Below are 24378 nucleotides of genomic sequence, written 5' to 3'. Positions count from 1 at the left end.
GGGGGTGGGGTTCCAAGAAGATCTGGGTTCAATCCTACCTCAGACATTAGTTGTTGATCCTGGACAAGTCACTTCCCTCATCTGTGTCTCAGTTTCTTCATCTGTAAAATGAGAGGGTTGGCCTGGTTTCTAAGGTCCCCTTTATCTCTAAATATATGACCCTTTCTGGATCTGTTTCCCTTACCTACCTCAAAAAAATGAGGGGGTTGAACTCATTGATTAGAACATCTGGATCTTAAAACTGGAAGGAACGTAAATATAATTCTGTCCAGTCTGATTTTTAAAACACAGGCAGCAGAGTGACACAGTGGTGAGGAGTAAGATAGAAGAGAGACTTGCTCTTCAAAGCACATTAATGGCAGATCTGAGACCAGTGTTATGACACCTAGTTCAGTTCTCAGCCTACTAGTCACAGGACAAAACCAACCATATTCTTATGGCACTCGAAGGCTAGGAAGCAAGTATGATTATTGCCACTTTACAGACGAGAAAGCTGAAGCTTTTGCCTATGGTTCTGAACTTGGTGCAGAAGAAAAAAGCCTGGATCTGGAACCAGAGGGGTCAGTGGCTTGCTCTCCTACTTGCTGCCTTGTGTGACCTCTGGACAAGTCACTTCAATTTTGGGGGCTTCAGTTTTCTCATCTCTAAAATGAAGGGGTTGATTAGCTCTCTTAAAGATTCTTCCAGCTCAAGAGCTGTGATTTTGTGAGCCCCAACCTTTTGCCTTTCACACTAGAACTCTCCAAGAGCTTGGCTCACAGACTCAAGGATCTAACCCAATGCTCTCCTTTTACTGCCAAGGAAGCTGACGTGCAGGAAGGGGCCAAGCAGCTCTGCCCTCAGGCCCTCTGACTCCCAACAGTCATACTCTTGCCTCCTCCTGGTGTTGCCTGGTTCACAGATGGCATGGCATGAGGGACTGAGTAAGACCACTAGACAAACTTGGTGAACAAGGTGAACTTTCATGTCTGTGGGGAGAAGCAGCACTGACCTGGCATTACAGAAAATTAATTTGTCCTTGCCCACTAGCTTTGGGGAGCTTGCCCTACCCCAGCATGTGAAGAAAGAGAAGATGCCACAATACTTACACAGGACCCAGGAGCCAAAACAACAGGACAATGTCATATTTATTTACAACAGGACAAAAAGATACACATATTAATTAAAAATTAAAAACCATAAAAAAAGTCAGAAAAACATATGATGGATTGAACTTCTCCATGAGGAGTCCATCCCAACATCATCTCTTAGAGAGAATATCCCAAATCTAAATGAACTAAAGATTCCAAATCACAGTTAATGATTGTCCCATGGTTCCCCTTTCCCATCTTGATTCTTGGCTGATCCAACTTTGGTGTTACAAAGTAACCCCAAAGGGCTATTAGGCAAGATTGTAAAGTAGGTTCAATGGTTTTAGCTGGTGGGGGGGCTGGGAGAAATTAGAGGGGGGCAGTACCTCACTTCTCTCTCAAAATAGGAGTTAAATCAATCAGCCATTTACAAACAACCCTGAGCTTTGTTCTGTGGTGGGAACCAGTGAGAAGGAAATAGGGCAAGAGAAAAATTGCAAATACACCCCATCCAGGTATTAATTCTGGTATGGGCTTGGCCTCTCACAATGTAACAGTGGGGGAAATTGGTCAGGGCAGAAACAGAACTATTCTTATGAGGTCCGTGAGAATGATTAAGGTCACTGTCTTATCAAAACACCTTGCATGCTGTAAAGAAGAAAGGTGGGGAAGGGCTTCCCTTCCTTGCACTGATATTTGGGGAAGACTCAAACTCACCTCCCTTCTTTACTGCTCTTCATTTTATTTAGACTTAGTGTCTGTGTGGGTATATAACTTCCAAAGGAGGAAGGTGGGAATTCAGACTTGGCTCTGAAGCCTGGGGATGGATGGAATGGGGACCTGGAAGAGAGAAGCTGGTAGTGAGATACAGGCTGTAGACTGATCTGTCCTGAAGGAAGGCCTTTTCCTCTTCCTCAGCCAACCTGCCACCATAATGAGCTGAAACAAGGGCTCCAGTGGTCTTTCTTGTCCAGTCCACAAGAGAACTCGAGGGCCTAAAAACAGTAGTGAGAACAGCTACCAAAACATATGTAAAAGTGCAGCATTATTCTTCTGAATAATGGAGATGACTCCTAAGTGAGGATGAGGTGGGGAAATGGACTCGTAGCCTCCCCACCTACCCAACAAAGTCTTCTCCTCCCATAGAACTCAGGAAGGCTCACTGCTCAGTCACATGTTTCTTGGCACCACAGAAACACTGATTGCTTTATGTGAGGGCCTCTCTTCCTCCCATCCAGTCCCTAAGATGGAGAGATCCCTGCTGTCCAGAGAATGTTGTAATTCCGGCATTTGCGCTTTTCCCCCCTTCTATCATGGGTACTGCTGCTCAACTCTTTGACTTTCCTCTGTCTGGTCACAGGACAAGGCTTGAGTTTTAGTTGTTGTGGAGGGTTATCACCAAGCTCTTCCCTGTCTTGCTCTGTCTCTGAACATGCAGGGTCCCAGCCTGGGGAGGAGAAAGGAGGAAGCTGGTTGGGCAAAAGATGGAGGCAGAGGGCACTTGCTGCTGGGGGAGACAGAATGACCCATCTTCTGGGTGGGAAATGCAGTCAAGAATACAGAGAATACAACCAGAGGATGATGGGGAGAACCCCGCCAAATGGGGTTTATGCTGGATAGGATGAAGAGCAGCTTCAAAAATGCCCTGGGTGTTTCAAGATATCCTCTTCCTGATGGTTTCTGAGGACTGCAGATGAAAAGGCTCTCCCCAAAGCTAGAGTTCTGGTGTCTCAAACTCAGTGTCCTGGAGACTCCTTCTGTTTCTACCCCAAGTCCATTTGTGTAAAATTGAGCAAAGAAAAATAAAGGGGCCAAAGAATTATGAATGAAGGGGTATTTCTTAGTTTTAGAAAAAATTTTTAAAAGTCCCCCAAAGAACTGGAATAATATGATAAAATGCAAGATTTATCTACATGTCCCTCCCACCCTAAGTAGCCCCAGGATCCATGAACACTGTGCCAAAAATTACATTCCAAATGACCAGGAGTTATTTTATTTCACTCATCAATCCCCATTGGTTGGTTTCCTTCGGAGACCAGGAAAAGGAATCCGCTTTCCTTCCTGGCACAAAATGCACAGGTCTCTCCCTTAGTGCCAAGCAAATTTCATGTTCAGTCTATCTTCACTGCTGCATAGATTTTCCGGACAAACATGTAGGCTGCATAGAAGCCAATAGTGCCAGTGAGCAGCCAGAAGGACAGGACCATGAGGGCTGTGTAGCCGAAGTACAGCAGGGAGGGAATGAATTCGACGATGTCCAGCTAGAGGCAGGGGAGACAAGCAGAATTAAGGCCTCATGAGAATTGCCCAGGGCGTAGGCTGCACAAGAGGGGAAGCAGGCAGGCTAGGGAGTTCTGGTACCAGGGAGTCAAGGGGTTGGATCTCCAAGCTCACATTTCTTTAGCACTTTGAGATTTAAAACTTTTTCTTGAAGCAATACTATAAGTCAGGTGGTAAAAGCATTATCCTCATTTTACGAATAAGGAAACTGAGAGAAATGAAATGACTGGTTGCAGGTCTCATGGGTGTTGGAAACTGACTAGGGCAGAATCTTGGGCTCCCTACTCGCTTCTTACACACTTGAAGAACCTTAGTTTTTGTAATATTTGTTAAATTTGGTGAAGAAATCTTTGTCCGCCCAACCTAGCCCCTTAAAAGTTTTATAGCATTATCATGAAGAAGAGGACCCATAGAGAAGCTCTCCTCTCAAAACCACTGAGACTCAGGGTAGCCAAGAGGCATAAGGTTTTCAGTATTAGACTGGAAGTCATGAAGACCCAAATTAAAATCCTGTCTCAGATGCTTATTGGATGTGTCACCCTGGGTAAGTCTCTTAGCCTCAGTTTCCTCATCTGTAAAATAAAGATAATAAAAGGACCCATCCCATATGGTTGCTGGGTCAAATGAAATAAACATATGTAAAAATCTGAATGCTAGCTATTATTATTTATTTGTCCATTTGTTTGTTTACTAAGAGCTGAAAAAGCTAAGAACTTAGGTCCTGAAGAAATTAGTTCTCACCCTCTCATGATGATAGAACTTGAGTCTTTCTTTTAGGGGTAGGAACAGACTGTAATAGGAGGAAGGAGAGCTGGATATCCTTCCAGGCATGTGAGCTATCAAGATTCAGAAATCTGACTCTTCCTAATCCCCTATCACCATGTCCTTTTGCTAAGGGATGGGAGATGAAGGTGGCCTCCAATATGTAACCAATACCTTATTAACGAAGTAAAAAATGGCATAAATTAGGACGTAGAAAGCAGAGCCTCCAGAAACTAGGAAATTCCTCCACCACCAGCGATAATCCTGAGCAGGAGGGAAAAAAAGAGAGAGAATCAAAATTGCTGACTCTAGCCAGACCCTCCTTCCCCTACCTTCCAAGCTGACTATATAGTTCTAAAATCCCTGAGTTTAATTTGTTGAGGGGATGGGATAGTATATCATTTGGCTCATTCCTCTGGTAGGACACAATACTGAAAACAAGGTATATGCCTGAGAGGCCTAAATATTCTAAGGTCCCTTCATATTCTCTCTGATATTCTATGTTCCAAAGGATCTTCCAAAACCAACATTCTCTCTTCTAAAAATGTTTATAGCCAAAGTGTTTTCTATGCCTTATATTCTAAGGTCCCTTTTGTTTCCAGTATTCTATGTTTTGAGAGCCATTCAACTCTGATGTTCTCTGGTTCTAGGATTACTAAAGGCCATCCTTTCACTTGAGAACAGTTGGACTGCTTCTAATCAATTCTGTCCTGATTTGTTCTAGATTCCTTCCTTCCTTTCTCTTGGTCCACACTAAGTCAGGTGCCAGCTCCTTTACTTCACTCTCACTTACCTCGGCACAGAGCTGGAAGTACACCATGACAATGCTGATCTGGGAGCAGGACACGACCAAGATGATAAATACGAGGAACAAAAAGCCGAAGAGATAGTAGAACTGATTCTCCCAGATTGCCTGCACACAATGGAGAAATGTTCAGGCAACCTGCCTATTCCAGTTCTCTCTTCTTTCTGTTGTCCTGCCCTGGTTTCAGAGGAAAATGTCTCAAGCTTCCCCTATTCTAGGGGCAGGATCTGGGGGCCATACATGAGTTTTCACAATGTAGATAATTAAGCAACCCTACATGCCCTGAGAGTTACTGATGGTGGCCTTGGTCTAGCCTTACAGATAGCCTAACAGTGTCAAACTCCTGACCCGTGGGCCAGCAAATCTGGCCTGAACTAGATTAAAATATAACTGGGAATGTTTAATAACAAAATATACAATAAAACATAATGTTAATTTGTGACTTTTTTTAGTTTAATTAAGTTTAATAATTCATAGCAGACCTCCGCTAAAAATCAAGTTTGATAATGCTGATTAAATACAATTCCCAATTTGCATTTCTCAATACACAGCTAGTAAATGTTAGAATAGGGAATCAAACTCAGATTTTCTGTTTCTCAGTCAAATGGACTTTCGTTGTGTTGTTTTTTATGCCTCCCAAAGATATGACTATACTATTCTTGGTTGGAGGGGCAGCTGAGTGGCTCAGTGGATTGAGAGCCAGGCCTAGAGACTGGAGGTCCTAGGTTCAAGTCCGGCCTCGGACACTTCCAGCTGTGTGACCTTGGGCAAGTCACTTGACCCCTACTGCCCACCCTTACCACTCCTGGGCCAAGGACGGTCCCTAGTCCGGATGAAAAAAGGAGGAGGGTTGGGCGTGGGGCTAGCAACCCCACCCTGTAAAAACTACATCTGCTAACGAAACTGCAACCTAAAGTAGGGGCAGCTGGGCTAGCTCAGTGGATTGAGAGCCAGGCCTAGAGACGAAAGGTCCTAGGTTCAAATCCGGGCTCAGACACTTCCCAGCTGGGTGACCCTGAGCGACTGTGTGTCCCATTGCCTACTGGTTGTGGCCCTATGCTCCTAGAATGGAGTCCCAGGATAAAAAAAAAAAAAAATTCTTGGTTGGCTTTAAGACTCAAATGAAGCACTGTCTTCATATGGCCTTTCATATGCCCTCCCCTAACCCTAGCTCTTAAAGCCTTCCTCTCTGAGATTACCTTTAAAAAAAAATGTATCTTTATTTTTTTTTTTTAATTTTAATAAGGGGGGCAGCTGGGTAGCTCAGGGGATTGAGAGTCAGGCCTAGAGACGGGAGGTCCTAGGTTCAAATCCAGCCTCAGACACTTCCCAGCTGTGTGACCCTGGGCAAGTCACTTGACCCCCATTGCCTACCCTTACCACTCTTCTGCCTTGGAGCCAATAAACGGTATTGACTCCAAGACGGAAGGTAAGGGTTTAATAAAAAAAATAAATTAAAAAAAATATAAAAATTTTTTAAAATAAGTTTCCATATAAGTTTTCTGAAGTTATATGATCCAAATGGTCTCCCTCCCTTCTTCTCGCCTCCCTTCCAGAGCTGGCAAGCAATTCAATCTGGGTTATACATGTATTATCACACAAAACATATTTCCATACTATTCACTTTTATAACTGAATTATAAAACCAAAACTCCAAAACATAAACCCCAATGAACAAGTGATAAATTGTGCGCTTCCATCTGCATTCTGACTCCAATAGTTCTTTCTCTGGAGGTGGATGGCATTCTTTGTCATAAGTCTCTCAGAGTTGTCCTGGATCATTGTACTGTTGTTAGTAGCAAAGTCTATTACATTTGATCATTCCATAATATTGCTGTTGCTGTGTATAATGTTCTCCTGGTTCTGCTTATTTCACTCTGCATCAGTTCATGGAGGTCTTTCCTGCTCTTTCTGAAATCCTCCTGTTCATCATTCCTTATAGCATGATAGTATTCCATCACCATCATATACCACAATTTGTTCAACCATCCCCTTTAGTTTCCAATTTTTTGCCACCATAAAAAACACAGCAATAAATATTTTTGTATAAGCAGGTCCTTTTTTTTTTTTTTTTTAAATATCTCTGGGATACAGACCCTAGTAGTGGTATTATTGGATCAAGAGGTATGCATTGTTCTATAGCCCTTTGGGCATAGTTCCAAATTGCTCTCCAGAATGGTCGGATAAATTCATGACTTACCAGCAATGCATTAGTGCCCCAATTTTGCTACATTCCCTCCAACATTTATCACTTTCTTTTACTGTCATATTGGTCAATCTGACAGGTATGAAGTGGTATAATTTGTGGTTTTCTAAGTCACGCCTTAGCTGCCAGAACAATGATAGCTCAAGCCTCTCCTGTGGCATGTAAGACAAGAAGCAAATCATATGAGACCAGAGGCATCACAGAGTGGACATTCTTCTCTCAGCCTATTGATAAAGTGCAGGGCCCAGAGGGGTGTGCATAAATATGTGTGTGCAGGAGAGGGGATACTCACACTAAAGATGAAGAAGAGTTCAATGAACATGGCTCCAAAGGGTAGGATCCCAGCCATTAGGATACTACATGGGAAAAGGAAGAGAAGAAGAAAGGGCAGAAAGCATTAGGTAACATAGGAAAACAAGACCACTTGGCTTTTCACAATGGATCATGATGGTTCCTCATACCTGCAAGGGGGGGGATGTTTTCAAACCACACTCATACCCATCATCACATAGACCTCTCCCCTCTGCACTATGGGGTAAAGATAGGTGTATCATACTCGTTTTATTTTATTAAATTTGAGTTTTAAAAAATGTTTTATTGAAACCTTTAGACTTTGCATCAAAACCATTTCATCTTTACTACCCCCTTCAGAACGACAAAGAAAAAACGGTTCAGCAAAAATGACTAATAAGATGACCTTACCAGACAATGTATACAATATTCTCTCTTTCTCCTATGTGAGGCAATAATGAAGTCATTTTATACATGAGGAAATGGAGGTTGAGAACAGTGAAGGGATTTCACTAAGGTTATGTACAGTGAATCAGTGGTGGAGGTATGGCTTGAAACCAGATGCCAGCACTTTTTCTACTAGATTGATAGAAGGGTGGGACAGAGAGGAAGAGTCTTTTTTGTTGAGGTCTTTGGGTACTAGACAGCTTTGTTGCTTCTTTTTTTTTTTTTTAAATTCTTATTTTAAAATGGAAAAGCAGCAAGGGCTACAATTGGAATTAAGTGACTTGCCCAGGGTCACAAAGCTAGTGTTTGAGGCCAGATTTGAATCCAGGACCTCCTGACTCCAGACCCGGTGCATTATCCATTGTGCTACCTAACTGCCCCCAAAAGGAAGCTTTGCTTATTTCTGAGAATAGCTCTAGAAGAATGTGGGGAGAGCTTTGGAAAAGGATACCCACTATCATAATAACACAATGAAAGTCAATATGGTGTAGTGGAAAGAACACTGGATTTAGAGTTGCAAAGCCAGACATTGAGTACCGATTATACCGATACTAGCCATGTGACTCTTCCCCTGAGGAGCCATGTGGACTTTAGTTCCTTTATCTGTAAAATGGGCATTAATACATTACCTAATCCACAGAACTCTTTTAAGGAAAGCATAGCAATACCTCAGTGGGAACTATGATGATGATGATGCAAAGGACCAAATGGTAAATGAGCTTTGGTCTAGCAGAGAGGCTGCCCTACCCAAGATGCCTGCTAGTTCTTCCCAAGGGCCTACTTCTTTTCCCCTTTTGAAGAACAGAAAACTCTGACTCAGAAGAAAGAAAGGGCATTCTCCCCTCTGCCACCCAAGGAACCCACAGGCACCAACTCACCCCACGAATCTGTTCATGTACCAGCGCTGCTCAGGGATCTGCCGGGGGATCTGGTTGGTGCGCACGGGGTTATCATAAGGCTGCTTGCGGAATCCAAAGTAATAGCCCAGGTATACCAGTGGCAGAGAGATCCCAAACCACATGCACAGCAGGGCCACCATCGTAGGGAATGGCACCTGGAAACATTGGATCCAGGACATGAATGATTTCTAAGAGTCTATGAAGGTCATTGCTTGCCTAATCTGTCTAATGTTAGCTTAAGGAACACAGAATATCTGAAGTTTCATAAAAACAAAATTCTTGGAGCACAGCATCAAGAAGAAGAGGTGAGTTTGCCATTGCACTAAGCAGTGGGAATTCACAGGGGGAGCTATAAGCCTTAACTTTTAAACTCACTCAGTGACTTAGTGGAACTGTAATGTCTGTCTTCCTGCCAGAGGAAATCAACTGGGGAAGGCAAAATGTGTGAAATACACCCTTCTCTACCTTTTAGATGAAAAGGCAGAAGGACTTCAGGAGGGGGAATAGAAAGTTCCCAGATAACATTCAAGAAACAATTTAAGAACGTCCTAGCTGTGTGACGTTGGGCAAGTCACTTAACCCCCACCCTAGCCCATACCACTCTTCTGCCTTGGAACCAATACACAGTATTGATTCCAAGGTGGAAGATTTAAAAAAAAAGAAAAGAAAATTTAAGAAAGAAGCTCAGTAATACAAGATTTATGAGGGTCTGGAGATTGGTGAATAGAATGATAAAGAGAAGGAAGGGAAGAAAAACAACAGATTAACTCTCACTTAGAGAAAAAAAGGACTCTCTCCTCTCTGACATCCAAGGAAACCTGAATCACTCAATTCATCTCATGAATCTGTTCAGATCCCACCCAAGAGGAGCTACACAGTGAACAGGAGATACTCCCCACAAAGGACATATCTGGAGCCTCCCGGTGAAAGGCAGGAACCAAGAGAAAAAGAAGGATTATCCAGAAGCACCAGGATAGGCTTGCTAGGAAATCAGTTACTGGTTTCAGGGATAAAGGACAAGTATGGTGCTTAGTAACTCCCTACTGAAGAATACAGAAGCAAAGCAGCCGTCCATATACTTGATATGGATAAATGGTAGAAATGCTAAAATCCTGTCTGCTGAATTTTGTGATGGGATGGGGAACCTGTTGAGCCTAATGAAACATAATGACTGGCCACGTCCAGTGATTTAGTGATGCTTACTGTAAGAGAAACCTGGAAAGGTCTTTAGCGACTATGAAAATCTGAGCAGGAAATAGAACCATGAGGCATAAGTAGGAGTGCCATACCTTTTTTCCAGTGAAAGGTTTGGATTTTACAACAGAAACAACAATAGAAAAATTGAATAGTTTAGTTAAATATCGATGTTCAAGAATTAACTGCCAAATCCAATGGCCTTTTCTCAGTCTTCTTGATTTTCTGTAACATTTAATACTATTAACCAACCTAAACCAAGGTCTCAACTATTTTTGTATCATGGACCCTTTTGGCAGTCTCAGAATAATGCTTTTAAATGAACAAAATAAAAAAAAGATAGGATTACAAAGGAAACCAATAATGCATTTTATAAAAAGTTCATGAATCCCAGGTTGATCCTTTCCTCCCCGAGTTTTAGTAACACACCTCTCACTTGGTTTTTCTTCTTTTTCTTCTGTGGCTACTCCTCCTCAGTCTCCTTTGCTTATCTTTATCCCATCCCCTATGCCTGGACTGCTGAGGGATTCACCTGTGCCCTTGAAACTCTCTAAACAGGCATCAGCTCTCATGAACTCATCTGTAGCCTCTGTGTAGAATTCCAGATCTAGTTTTATAGTTCTAGTCTCAGTTGCTTACTAGATGTTACCAACAGAATGTCCCAGAGGCATCTTGAAATCATTATGTTTGAAATAAAAGTAATTATCTATCCCCTTCCCCATGTTCTCCTTTTCCAAACGTTCCTATTTTTTGAGGGCACTCCATTGTCTCAGGGTTTACAACCTCAGCCATATTAACTTTGCCCTTCTTCGACCCTCATAGCCAAGCAATTGCCATGTCTTCTTGTTTCTATACCACACCATACCTCTCATTCATTTCCATCTCCTTTCCTCCACTCACATGGCTACGACACTAGTTTAGGCCCTCTTCTCATCTAGACTATTGCGATAGTCCCATAATTGGTCAGTCTGCCTATTGTCGCTCCCTTCTCCATTCCATTCTCTAAATAATTGCCAAATTGATATTCCTAAAGCACCTGTCTGCTCAAAAGACTCCATCCAATGGTTCCTTTTTGCCTTGAGAATAAAATGCAAAGGCAGTTGGTAGTTCAGTGGATAGAGAACCAGGGCTAGAGACGGGAGGTCCTGGGTTCAAATCTGACCTCAGACACTTCCCAGCTGTGTGACCCTGGGCAAGTCACTTAACCCCCCACTGCCTAGTCCTTATCACTCTTATGCCTTGGAACAATACACACTACTGATTCTAAGTCAGAAGGCAAGGGTTTTTGTTTTTTTAAAACAAAATTCAGATTCTTGATTGGCTTTTAAAAGCTCTTCTCAGTCTGGCTCAGGCCATCCTTTCCAGGCTTTAGTGCACACCCTCTCCTTTATAACTTTTGCCTTCTAGTCCAACTATCTCATCTGATGTTTCTTATATATAACATTCCCCCTCTGCTCTCCTTGCACACACAGGCTACCTCCCATATCTGGAGTGAGTGTTTCCTCTTTGGAGGCAAGAGTTCTGTGCTTTATCTAAGCTTTAATTGACCACAGTGTTTAATAAAATTTTTGCTATGGGGCAGCTAGGGGCTCAGTGGATAGAGAGCCAGGCCTAGAGACTGGACATCCTTGGTTTAAATCTGGCCTCACTTACTAGTTGTATGACCCTGGGCAAGTCACTTAACCCCTTTACCTAGCCCTTACCCCTCTTCTGCCTTGGAACCAATACTTAAATGGAAAAGAAAATGTTATATTTAGAATTGATAAGAGGGACGGTGGCACAGATGATACTAAACTGAGACAGCGTAGTATATGGAAATGGTGCTACACCTGGAGGTTTTGGAACTAGGATGTGAATGAAGGTCTTTCCTTACTAGCTGCATGACAAGCTAAGAAGTTAATGATTGCAAGTTAAAATACTAATATATGGGAATGAGAATACTTGCAACATTTGCTTCACAAAACATTTTGCAGATCATAAAGTTCTCTATATATGTTATGTTTCCAGAGAACTGTGTGGAAATCTATAAACCTTAAGAAGCACAGTAGATAGAGAGCCAGGCCTGGAGCTGGGAAGTCCTGGGTTCAAATCTGACTTCAGACACTTCCTAGCTGTGTGACACCAAGTAAGTCATTTAACTCTATTAGCTTGGCCCTTGCCATTCTTCTGTCTTGGAATGGATACTAGGACAGAAGATATAGGTTTAAAAAAAGAAACACAATAGAGCATTTGGGTTTGTATAAAAAGAAAAAGAAAAAGGAAAAACAAATAATAATGTTATGGTTATATGTTACTAACTACCCAGCCAAGTGAATGGGAATGGAAGAGTTCTTGATAAAGATCCCCAAACTAGCAATGAGTCAAGAAATACTATGAGACTGTAATTCCTTGGATCTTTACTAGAACTCAAATTCCATTAAACTAGCACATTGCTGATTGAACTTTTAGTCATGTCATCAAATAAGAAAGGTTTTGATCAAAAAGTAGAAACAAATATAATCTTGAGAGATTACCAAGTCATTGTAGATTTTGTAGTAGCCAAAAGGAATATGGTGGGCTTGGTGAGATATATATCTTTGAGCCTTTTCTTTTCTTTTTTCTTTTTTAAATCCCTACCTTCTGTCTTAGAATCAAGTATTGATTCCAAGGTAGGTAAGGGCTAGGCAACTGGGATTAAGTGACTTGTCCAGGATTACATAACTAGGAAATATCTGAGGCCAAATTTGAACCCAGGACCTTCTATCTCCAAACCTGGCTCTGAGCCTTCTGCAAAGTAAAATGATAAAGTTTGGAAAATAAGCAGTTGAGTTCCTATGGCCAGGGAATAACCAATCAATCAATGAGAATTTATTAAGTGCCTGTTACCTGGGGATACAAGTACAAAGAATGAAACAATTCACAAAAGGTTTACATTACTAAGAGGAGAGATAAAAAGTACATACACAAATGCATAGAGCATGAAAGTGAACGAATACAAATATATACAAAGTAGCTAAATACAAGGTGGTTTGGGAAGGAAGGAAATAGTGACTTGAGAGATAAGGAAAAAGTTCATAAGGAACATCATGCTCCAGCTAAGTCCTTAAAGGAAGACAAGAACACTGAAATAGAAGCAAAGGAGTACATTCCAAGCACGTGGGGAGGGGCAGGCTGGTACAGGGTTATCAGGAATGAGGAACGAGCAGAAAGAAGGCCATTCTGGTGGAATCAAAGAAGGCAGCTGAAATGACCAATGAGGCTAAAAAGACAGCCTGGGTCTAGGTGGTGCAGTGCTCGAAAAGCTAAACAGAGGGATTTATAGTTAATTCTAGAAGCAATGGGAAGCTACTGGAGTTGAGGAAGGGAATCACATGGTCAGATCTCTATCTTAGTAGTGTTTAGGAGGGCCTGGAATGGTGAGAAGCTTGAGGCCAAGATACTAATTAGGAGATTATTAATTATATAATTTAGGTGAGAGGTGATAAAGGCTAAAGTAGTAGCTATGTGAGTAGAGAAAAGGATTACATGCAAGAAAGGCTATGAAGGGAAGTGAGTGATTGGGGTAGGGGGTGGGGGAGAAAACAGCTGGGTGGCTCAGTGGATTGAGAGCCAGGCCTAGAGATAGGAGGTACTAGGTTCAAATATGACCTCAGATATTTCCTAGCTGTGTCACTTAACCCCCCATTACCTACCCTTACCACTCTTCTGCCTTAGAACTAATATATAGTATTGATTCTAAGACAGAAGGTGAGGGTTAAAAAAAAAAGTGATGGGGTAGGGGGCAGCTGGGTAGCTCAGTGGATTGAGAGCCAGGCCTAGAGATGGGAGGTCTTAGGTTCAAATCCGGCCTCAGACACTTCCCAGCTGTGTGACCCTGGGCAAGTCACTTGACCCCCATTGCCTACCCTTACCACTCTTCCACCTATAAGTTAATACACAGAAGTTAAGGGTTTAAAATGAAAAAAAAAAAAAAAAAAAAAAAAAAGTGATGGGGGGGCTCTCAAGAGGGAACTAAAAATCCAGTCACAAATTTTTTTGTATTTCTGTCATTTTTCAGTTGTCTGGCTCTTTGTGACTCCATTTGGGGTTTTCTTGGCAAATATAGTGGAATGGTTTGCTATTTCCTTTTCTATTTCTAACTCATTTATAGATGAGGAAACTAAGGCAAACAGGGTGAAATGACTTGCTCAGGGTCACCCAGTTAGTAAGTAGCTGGGGCTGGATTTGAATTTAGGAACATGAATCTTCCTGACTCCAGGCCCAGCACTCTATTCACTGTACCACCCAGTTGCCACACAAATGATCCTAATAAATAAGAAAACTAGGAGACGGCTAAAGAGGAATTCAACTATATAGAAAGTTTTCTGACAAGGTCATTCAAAAAGGACACATAAAGGGGGCAGCTGGGTGGCTCAGTGGATTGAGAGCCATCCCTAGAGATGGGAGGTCCTAGGTTCAAATCTGGCCATAAGACACTTCCTAGCTGTGTGACCCCGGGCAAGTCACTTAATCCCCATTACCTATTCCTTACCACTCTTCTGCCTTAGAACCAACATATAATATTGATTCTAAGATGGAAGTTAAGGGCTTAAAAAAAAAAAAAAAAAAGGACACATAAAGAAGATGGAATCAGGTGTATATAACTAAGGGAGACTATAAAAAAAGACTGGCACAATACTATAAAAACAATTTCAGGAACGATAAAGCTGAGTATAAGCTGAGACATATATAAAATGCTGTGGACAATAAGACAGACTTTCTAAGCTATGTTTTGTGCAGGAAGGACAAAGAAAGGTTTGGCCTGATGCTTGATCTTTAGACTGGAAAAGAAAAAACAAAAGTTGGGAATTGGTGCTAAAGATGTGTGAGGGGAGATTGAGACTCCTGAACAACTTAACCTTAACATATAAGACTTCATAATTCTCTATATATCCAGGTTCCCTAGGTCAAGTCAATTGTATTCTATGCTATGGGTTCTTAACCTTCTCTGTGTCATAAACCCATGCAGTCTGTTGAGGCATATGGATTTGGGTGAGTTTTCTCACTAAGTCTAGAATCAATATGGTGAGCCTCCAGGAATTGAGGGGGTAGGGGAAGAATCACCTGGTTGCTTAAGGAAGGAAAAATCAGCTTAGTTATAAAAAGAATAGATGAAAGCACCCACATTAATTGGTAATGGGACTTGTTGGGTCCTACATTTTCAGCCTGAGAGGTAGGGTGACCTGTTTAAAGGAAAAAAAAAAAGAAACAAACAAACAACTGGGAAGCAAATTTCAGCTCAATGAATAGAAAAACTTCATAACAAATAATGCTCTTAAGAACAGAATATGGAGAAGCTAGGCAGCTTAGTGGATAGAGTGCCAGGCCTAGAATGGAAGTCCTAGGTTCAAATTTGGCCTTGGATACTTCTTAGCTGGGTGATCCTGGGAAAATCCAATATTTAGTACTAAATCTAAGACAGAAGGTAAGGGATTAAAAATTTTTTTAACCCCCCCTGCTCCCCAAACCCAGAATAGGCTTCTTCTTTCTCTGTGAGATAAGCTTCCTATTGCTGGAGGTCTTTGAAGAGAGGTTAGATGATCAGTGGCTGGGAATACTGTGAAAGAGATTCTTGCTTCAAATAAAGGTTAGACTAAACACTCTGAAGTCTCTCCCAGCTCTAGGATTCTATGCTTGAATAAGCCTTGACACAACAAACGGTCCTGAGGTGTAAGAATGGGAAGACATGAGAGATGAAGGCTTTTCAGCTGCTTCACAACTGTGCTAGGCTGGACACAGGGCATCTAGTTCAGAGCTAAAGAGAGTATTAGCCTCATCAAAGAAGGAAATATATGACCAGAGAAACTGAGTTCTCCAGCTAATGAGATGAAAATTTGCTAGGGAGGGCAACTATAGTATTATCCCTTGAACTCTTCAAATCCAATTTGGCAGAAAATAGCAAAGGAATAGGGAAAGAAGGAGTCCAAGGAGAGAGAAAAGAAGAGTGGCATCAACTGTAATAGGGGAAAACATCAATTCATCTATTCATCTGCCAGCACTGACTAAGGAAAAAAAAAAAAAACAGGTTAAAAATGGAGGAAGTGAGAGCTGAAAAAAAGCTTAACCCTAGAAATTACACAACCAATGTGGACTGTTTTTTGACATCAACTTCTAGAAAATGGCTCTCCTGGCTTCTGAGAAGGAATATTTCCCCAGCCCCTCACTCCTAAGAATCCTCAACCAGAACCTTCAAGGAGAAGAATGTCTTCACAGCACTTTTGAATAGGAACAAGACTTGCTAGGCTCGCTGAGAACTATGGCCTGGACTCCTGTAGCAATAATTCCTTGGGTTCCACAATGGATGATATAGTTAGGGGGTAGAAGCTTGAAGGAAAAATTCCCTTCTTAGACACAACAGATACAAATAAGTTTCTGCTTCGTTTATAAGTTCCAAGGAAAGAGAAGTTGCTCACTCAATTCTCTGCCTGCAGAAACTTCTAAGAAGTACTCTTGGAAAGACTTTTTATAAAGTAAATTATATAAATGACACCTAAGAGTAATCTTGTGGGACAGAAGTAGGTATGGCTGAGGAAATACCACTTGATACAGAGTATTCTCTGCCAAGAACATGACTCTTGGACCCCAAACAGAAAAGAAGCAGTCATCATCATAGGAAAAAGGATATGACCAAAGGACTGGGGGCTAAGGAACTACTTACCGCTCCTGATGAATGTTTCCCCCAGATGAAACAGTTCAGCACAAAGCAGATGCCAAAGACCACTCCAGGATACAGCATCGCGGTCTGGTGATAAGAGCAATTCCAATTGACTAGAGGGAGCTATCAGCATGTGCAGAGCCACTCCCTGCCCTAAGTACAGCTTCCTTTGCAGAATGTCTATTTGCCTAGAGAATATTCTCCTTTAACAGGTGGGCCAAGCCCACAAGGGCTCTCAGGCTATAGTCAATGCTGCTACCTTAACAGAGGTCAGGGTTTTATCTGCACTGCAAACTTCTCAAGTTAATCCTCTAGATGCCTGAAGTCCTGCTTGGAAAGGCCTAGGTACTTCTGAAAGCTGTACATGAATGCTTTCAGTCACTGACAGTCACAATGTTTTGCTGCTATGATGGCCTATTTTAGCTCTAACATCTTATGAATCTGCACAGATCTTAGTCTGAAAAATTAACACCAACACCATTTTCCAAAAAATACTTTTGAAACAAGAGGCAATCTCTGCAGGAAGAAGCTATATCAGTCTTTGAGTCACAATTTCAGAATTTCTACTGATATTACATTTTCCCCTTCTGTGTTCAAAGCCTGGACTTTCTTTTCCACCCGTAGCTCTTCTGAGAGACAAAAGGCCACATATTGCTCTTATCTATTATGGAAAATGGAAGTACATATGACAGTGGGTTTATTTTATTCATTAAAGCAATTTCCCAGCTCTTCTTTCTCTAAGACATTAGTTCTCATTGTTCTTTTGAGCAGGAATCTGTAGCGGGTTTTAAGGTAAAGATTATGGGGAAGGAGTCTTTCCAAATTTCTATAGCCCTGTTTGTCTTAACTTCGTCATTATATTGACCCACAATACTTCACCATGATTCTTCATCTGTCCTCTGACTTGTCAGAATTCTTCAAAAAGCTATCTCTCTCCAACAAGCTTTCTTCCCAAACCTAACTTTCCCCTATGTCTGTCACAGCTCCAAATAAATGAATATAAACCATTCAAGCCTGCTGAAGGGTATCTTTGCTTTCCAGACAACATGGGGAAGGGTTTAGATAAAGAGAGCTACTCACACAGAAAGCTCCTTTCTTCCACCGATGACCCTTCAGGGTCCGGTATAGACGACCAGCTGAAAATCCACCAAAAACTCTGAAAGAACATTGGAAATTACTCTAGTTAAGGGCAGAACTCTTCAGAGATAAAAATTAAGAACATAAAAAATATTTCCAACCAATCTACTCTTCCCAAATAATGAATATGCAACATACCCCATGAACATGAAAAGGAAACAGGCTGTAGTCATTAGAGCACCCCGGCTGGAGGGAGACAGCATTCCTAGCATGGCAACAACTGGGAAAGGAGAAGGCAGAAATATGAGGCAGTAACATATTCCACACCTGTTCTTTGTAACTTGAGGGTTTTAATTGACTATAACTCCTTTGACTCATTCTTTTCCCAAGATGGGAAACCTTTTTATAGTAGATGGAAAGATGGATGCTAACTAGTTCTTTGTAGTAGCTGTTTCTGCAGTCACTCTGGTCATGGGAAACTTTATCCCTAAGCTTCAGGTAAGAGAGTGAGGAAGACTGAAATCCCCAGGGAATACACAATGGTCACTGGCTAGTAAAAGAAACATGTAGGACCAATATGGTCCTCAAGATGGCACTCACCTGGTAGAGCTAGAGGCCCAAGAAGTGCTAAGCCCTTAGGCATCTGCTCTTACCTTTCTCTCTAAAGTGCTCCCTGGGCAAAAGAAGAGTGACTAACCCACTGAATAAGATAGCCTGGCACAGAAATGGTATAAGCATCAGGGCAATCATTACCCCTCTAGTCCCAAGTCAACACTCACAAATGACAATCAGAATCATACAGAAGAGCTGAATTCCAGAGCCCAGCAGGGAGCTGAGAATCATGGGATACTGGGGGGGCCTGAAGACATCACCATGTACCAATTTCCAGCCAGATTCTTCCATGGTGTCTTCCTATATCAAAAATCCACAAAAGTAGTACTGTGAGTCTACACTGTAGTGATTACCACCTAAGAAAGTTCCTGACTTCTTTACCTCAAGCTCTGTCCCTTTTTAATGTTAAATTACTCCTTCCTATAAATAACCCCAATAGACCCAAGGCATCCTTATACCTACTGTGTGAGCCACAATGTCAGTCCCTTTCTTCTATAACTCTAGGACTAGTACTTGAGAAACTGAACCCCTTCTCCCTTCCCATCCCCCACCGCAGCCGTCATACAATGTCATCCTCCTTGTTATAGTTGGCAATGTCCTTTCGGAGGGTCCTGATGATGATCATGCTGAGGATACCTGAAAGATGGACACAGGTCAACTCATCAGCTCCTCTATCTGCTTTTCCTTCAGCAGCCTGTCAATGTCTTACTGAGGACTCACGGGGTTTCTTCTATTAGATGTAGGGGTTTGGGACTCTCTCACAGTTTGGAGAGACCTCAGAGAGGATAGCTAGTCAACCTGGACCTGAATAGGAACCTGAACAGAGATGCCCTCTTTGACACCCCCAACAAGAAGTCACTCAGCCTTTGCTTGCAGGGCTCTAGCAATGGGAAACCTCATTATGCCAGATGAAGTTCCCCAATTCCCCTTTGAATGGCTCTAATTACTAGAAAGTTTATCTTTGTATTAAAAATAAAATCTGCCTCTTTGTACCTTTTACTGATTTATGCTTATTCTGCTGGCTGGGATCAAGCAGAACAAATCTAATCTCTCTTTTACGTGACAACCCATTAAATATTTAAGACAGACATGAAGAAATTTCCCACCTTAAAGTTCAATGCAAAGCATTCAGCTCTGTCCCTAGGACAGGGCACATGGTGACATGAGAAAAGGCTATGGTAGCTAAGCCAAATCAAAGTGAAGCCCAGGAGGATTTGACTCTCATGGGACCATCACTCTCACCCTCCAAATGCTCCAGTCTGTAAATGGAAAGAGGCCTAATCTATAGACCTCCTCCACAGTCACTGCCGGCCTATCTCACCTGAGAGGAAGAAGACCACCACAACAGAGTTAATGATGGAAAACCAGTGAATCTGCACATCACTCATGGTCAGATAGGTGTCCCAGCGGGAGGCCCATTTGATATCGCTCTCCTGGGAGGAACAGAGAGCAGGGTCAGAGCTTTTTCAGGGGAAACCCTCAAACAGAAGAGCATCCACTTCCCTGCCCAGGGACCCCAGCTCTAGCCTCACCTCCCAGTGCACAGAGTAGGTGAACAGTAGCTGATTCTCCTTGGTTGGATCAATTTCTTGTGGGGCAGAGCTTGTAGCATCAGGCAGGGTACATGCATTCTTTTCATCCACCTTGAGGTCTATAGGAGACACAAACTTGGTCTGTCCCTGCCAGGGTACCCAAGGAGTTCCAACAGAGACTGATCTATTGTTTTTTTTGGTGCTAAGACTCCCTCCCTTTTATCCCACAAAATGTGAACTTGGCTGCTAGCAGCTTTAGGTATCCTTACAGCCCTCTTGAGATGGAATGATCACCTCCCACTTTACACATAAGGAAACTGAGACTCACAGAAGGGAAATGACCTTTCAAGGTTACAAAGCTAGAGAGCATTTAAGCTGAGATTTGAATCCAGATTTCCTGACTCGAAGTCAAGGGCTCCTTTCAGTACATTATGCTCTGTAGGAGGCTATAGGGTCCAAATGTGACTTCCCTCTCAAAATGGAGGTGAAGGAAGGAAAGGGCCCTGAAATGGAATCCAATAAAAATCAAAGTGATAGGCATAAGTTTAGTCACCTTCAGAGGTGACTCCTCTAAGGAGACCCAGGCATTTCTCATAAGAGAAAGCAATCTAAATAGAACTAAGAGACAAAACTCCTCATAGTTTTGTAGCACCTTACATACATCATCTTATCTGATCCTTATAACATCTTTGTGAAGGAGCAAGGCATATCATATTATCCCCGGTTTATAGCAGAGAACACTGAGGCTCAGAGGTGCCCGAGTCTTCTAACTCCATGCTCTACTTGACACCATCGTTGGTATGCCTTTCTCACTCTCCAGGGACTGTTTGAGCTCAGGTCCACTTAGAAGGTATCATGGTACAGTGGAAAGAGCACTGGACTTGGGAGCAGTCAGACCTGGCTTCCATTTTGGATCCCTTGGGCCTAGTGGGCAAACTTCTAAGAAGCAGATACCCACTGACCAGAATCCAGTTTCTTTTTCTGTTTTGTGTGCTTGGGTGCTCTCTCTATCTCTGCAGCTAGAAGCATCCTGGATGTGGAATACTTCCCCTCTGACCTCGGCCCCCCCACTCACCCTCCAGTCTGATGCTCTGGGGAATCACCTCAAAGCGGACGACACGGTAATTGTGCTCCTGATCTTCTTCTACATCCTCTCTGTGATAGTAAAGGATGAAGGAGAGATGATTATGTAGATAGATCTGAAACAGAAAGAAAAGGAAAAATAAATATACATATTGATGGCTGGATGAGTAGCAGCATGTAGTAGTAGTAAGTTGGCCTAAAAGCCAAGAGGACCTTGGTTCAAGCCTTGTTTCTTGCATGTACTTGCTGTGTGGCCCTGGACAAGTCACCTGACCTCTCAGTGTTCTAGGCAACTCTCTAAGACTATCAGTTACCTAGAAGGTGCTGACTTGCATTGGTAGAGGGGGTTTCCCCACCTGGGAATTCTCTTTAACGATGATATCACAGGTCCAGTTCCTCCCCTTCTGTATATCCTTGGGAAACTAACTTCCTTCTCCTGGGGAGGACAGGGATGATTCAGGGTTCTAGAGAGCAATTACCAAGTAAAAAAGGGACCGTGTATAGTCTCAGCAACATACTGTGTGTCTATCATTCCAGGTATAGCTTAGCTATTTGAATTCAGGGAGGCCCATCAACTCCTGAAGACCATCTGAAGTTGTTAACTGCAACAGTGAAAGAAGTTCCCACCCCGAGGAAAGTATAGATCCTCATATGGACAGTCAATTGAGCAACAGCTGCAGAAGTTATCATTTGGTGAGGAGATCAGAGGAGGCAGGATGTCCAGTTAGGAGACAAAAAACAAAACAAAAAAACCAACCCTTAATTGGCCTTCTCCATCTTCCAATCTATTCTGCCCAGCTATATTACTTTTCCTAAAATATCTCTTGGATCATGTCTTTCTCCTCCTCAAAAACCTACTCTTTTTGGAAAAATCTGAAAGTCCTTTCTTCACGTGGCTTTTAGAGGGCTCTAAAATGTCCTCCCATCTACCTCCCCAAATTTTCCCTTACCTCTCTCCTGCCTGAACTCCAGCTAGATAGGTTTGCTTAGCCATGCCCAATCTTTCTCCTTTCCTACCTGGAATTCCTTCTCCCTTGTTATCAGACTCCTGTTCATCTTTCTTAGCCCAGCCCACTTTAATACCACCAATTGCCTGACTATGGCCTGTGCTCTCCCACCTCCTTACCTGACTCATTCTGTGGCTTCAGTCTCTACTTTGATCTGTTGAATTCTGAACCCTCTTTTAAATCCCAAGGCAGATGCTGCTTTCTTCAAGGAGCCTTTCTACCCACTTTCCTCTCTCCCTTTCATGTACACTACTGATAGCCAACATTATTCACTGATGACCAGCTTTCTCTTCCTGAAAATGTCTTGTCAGCTAGGCTGTGAAGTCCAAGAATGACACAATCTTGCAATTCTTTGTATCTCCTTAAGCCCCTATCAGTGTCCTGCACATAGCAGACTTTTGATAATCAAGACCAGTGACTGACTGATTAGAATAGTTCAATAAATATGCTGGATAGCTATGGTGCAGATGAGAAAGCCTTGGGCGGGGAGCCAGAAGATAGTAGATATGTGGAACCCAGGCAAATCACTTTACCTGATCCTATTTCCTCTCCCACAAATGAGTGGCCTACACGGTCCCATCCTTCCCTACCATTTCCTAATCCCTCCCTGGCAACATATGAATATAAGCTGTGGACAAGAGATCCCTGAGCACTTGGAACCTGTTTACCTTTGTGGCATCCGTGAAGCCTAGCCTATAGCCATGTTCAAATTGCACTTCCTTTTCCTTCTTCTTGCCCTCCTCATCCCGATTTGAGTATAGCTCCAACCGAGTGGCCACAGGCAAGTTATCTGCAATGCTGAAATGGCAAACCCGAAGTCAGTCCCTTCAGGCCTGCCCCAGTTGAAGAGCAGCTCTCTTGGGGGTATGGAAGAGGAGGAGGAATTAAATACACTAAAAAAAAAAAATTAAACGCTTCACTTTTATCATAGAACCCAAAATACAAAACTTATTCCAAGGCTTCAATTTAGATTGACAACACTGAAAAGGAGGAGGTAAAAGAGGAAGAGAAAGAGAGCTACTCACAGGTGGACATAATAATCCTCATTGATGCGTTCAGCCACAAGTTTGCTCTCTTCAACTGTCAGCACCACAGGCTTTCGAAGCTGGTAACACAGAACCTCACACTTCTTCTCGCTGTTCATTAACACCTGGAAAGGGGTGTTGACTATCCGATCCCCTCTCAGCACCTCTCCTGCCACATGAAAGAGACACAGAGAAGCAGTCCATCACAGAGGCACCTGCTTGATATCAGCAGAGGCTCAGTTCTCCTCTATCTCTGAGGGATAAGATGAATTTGTAATAACAGATAATATGTAACATATAATGCTTTAGGGGCAGCTAGGGTGCTCAGTGGATAGAGAGCCAGGCCTAGAGAAAGGAGATTCAAATCTGGCCTCAATTCTTGGCTGTGTGACTCTGGGCAAATCACTTAACCCTAATTATTTAGCCCATACCACTCTTCTGCCTTGGAACAATACACAGTATTGATTCTAAGACAAATGTTAAGAATTTTTAAAAAAACAACCCACAAATATATAATGCTTAATAGAGACATTATTTCATTTGATGTTCACAACGACCTTGAGAGGTAGGCAAGTACAAGCATTATCTTTATTTTACAGATTAAGAAACTAAGGTACAGAGAAAGTGATTTGCCAAAGTTGCAAAGCTGATAGACATGTCCAGTACTTTTTTCCTATTATTTGTTTAAGAAAGAGAAGGGAAGAAGATGAGGAGAAAGTGAGAAGAGTTAGCAAAACAAATATAACTTTTTCAAACCCAGAAAATTCTGTTAAAACAAGAACAAGAATATACAGTAGTACTTTGTCTCTTTTTTGACACAGTTCTTTGCTCCTTATTTTTCTTCTGTTGTGAAAAGATGATTAGGCTACATGAGCAATTAACTAAGAAGACTGTGTAGATAAGAATAAAATTATTCTAATTAAATGAAAATAATAAAATTAATTTCAGAATATTTAACGATAGTCATAATACAAAACACATTTCATAAAGGAGAAGGTAACTTACAAGGGGACACATTAATTCTTCACAAGGTGATCAAGAAGCAATTTATTCCATAACAGTTATGTACATGGTAAGTAGTTGACTGTCTTTAGAATAACTTTTGCATACCCAAAGCAAGCATTTCTTAAATATCTGGGGAAAAGGAAGCAGAGGAATGGGACAGAAGTTGTCTGAAGTCTCTCACAAGATCCCTGGATTCTATAACTTAGTAAGATTCACAAGCAGGTAGATTTCCCTACTTTGGTGGCAGAAGAGAAAGAGTTAATAGAAAGCTCCAAAAATAAGAGAGGAAAGCAGAATTTGGGACCCTTGATTCTTTCTCTTGACAATGGGGGTCAAGAAAAATCAGCAGAGGAAATGTTCGTTCCATTAGTTTCTTCTCTTTAGGTTGAGGAGACCCCTTTTCTTATCTT

The 24378-nt window shown here is 42.1% G+C and overlaps 1 protein-coding gene across 1 annotated transcript in view; it reads right to left on the bottom strand.

Moving 5' to 3' along the window:
• Positions 1-1109: 1109 nt before the first annotated feature.
• TM9SF4 (transmembrane 9 superfamily member 4) overlaps positions 1110-24378 on the bottom strand; it is a 59938-nt gene continuing 36669 nt past the window's right edge. Inside the window, exons 4-18 of the mRNA XM_044664296.1 lie at positions 22964-23132; positions 22607-22736; positions 20924-21047; positions 19849-19967; positions 19638-19749; positions 18882-18952; positions 18484-18616; positions 17903-17984; positions 17708-17783; positions 16631-16714; positions 8740-8915; positions 7416-7479; positions 4906-5025; positions 4287-4376; positions 1110-3331 (exon numbers count right to left, since the gene is read on the bottom strand). Of these exons, the coding sequence (XP_044520231.1) occupies positions 3182-3331; positions 4287-4376; positions 4906-5025; positions 7416-7479; positions 8740-8915; positions 16631-16714; positions 17708-17783; positions 17903-17984; positions 18484-18616; positions 18882-18952; positions 19638-19749; positions 19849-19967; positions 20924-21047; positions 22607-22736; positions 22964-23132 (1700 nt within the window). The 3' untranslated portion in view covers positions 1110-3181. The remainder of the gene's footprint in view (positions 3332-4286; positions 4377-4905; positions 5026-7415; positions 7480-8739; positions 8916-16630; positions 16715-17707; positions 17784-17902; positions 17985-18483; positions 18617-18881; positions 18953-19637; positions 19750-19848; positions 19968-20923; positions 21048-22606; positions 22737-22963; positions 23133-24378) is intronic.

Source organism: Gracilinanus agilis, chromosome 2 (assembly GCF_016433145.1).
Source record: "Gracilinanus agilis isolate LMUSP501 chromosome 2, AgileGrace, whole genome shotgun sequence".
NCBI lineage: Eukaryota > Metazoa > Chordata > Mammalia > Didelphimorphia > Didelphidae > Gracilinanus > Gracilinanus agilis.
Note: the sequence above shows the minus strand (reverse complement) of the source record. Positions and strands in the feature narration are given on the sequence as shown.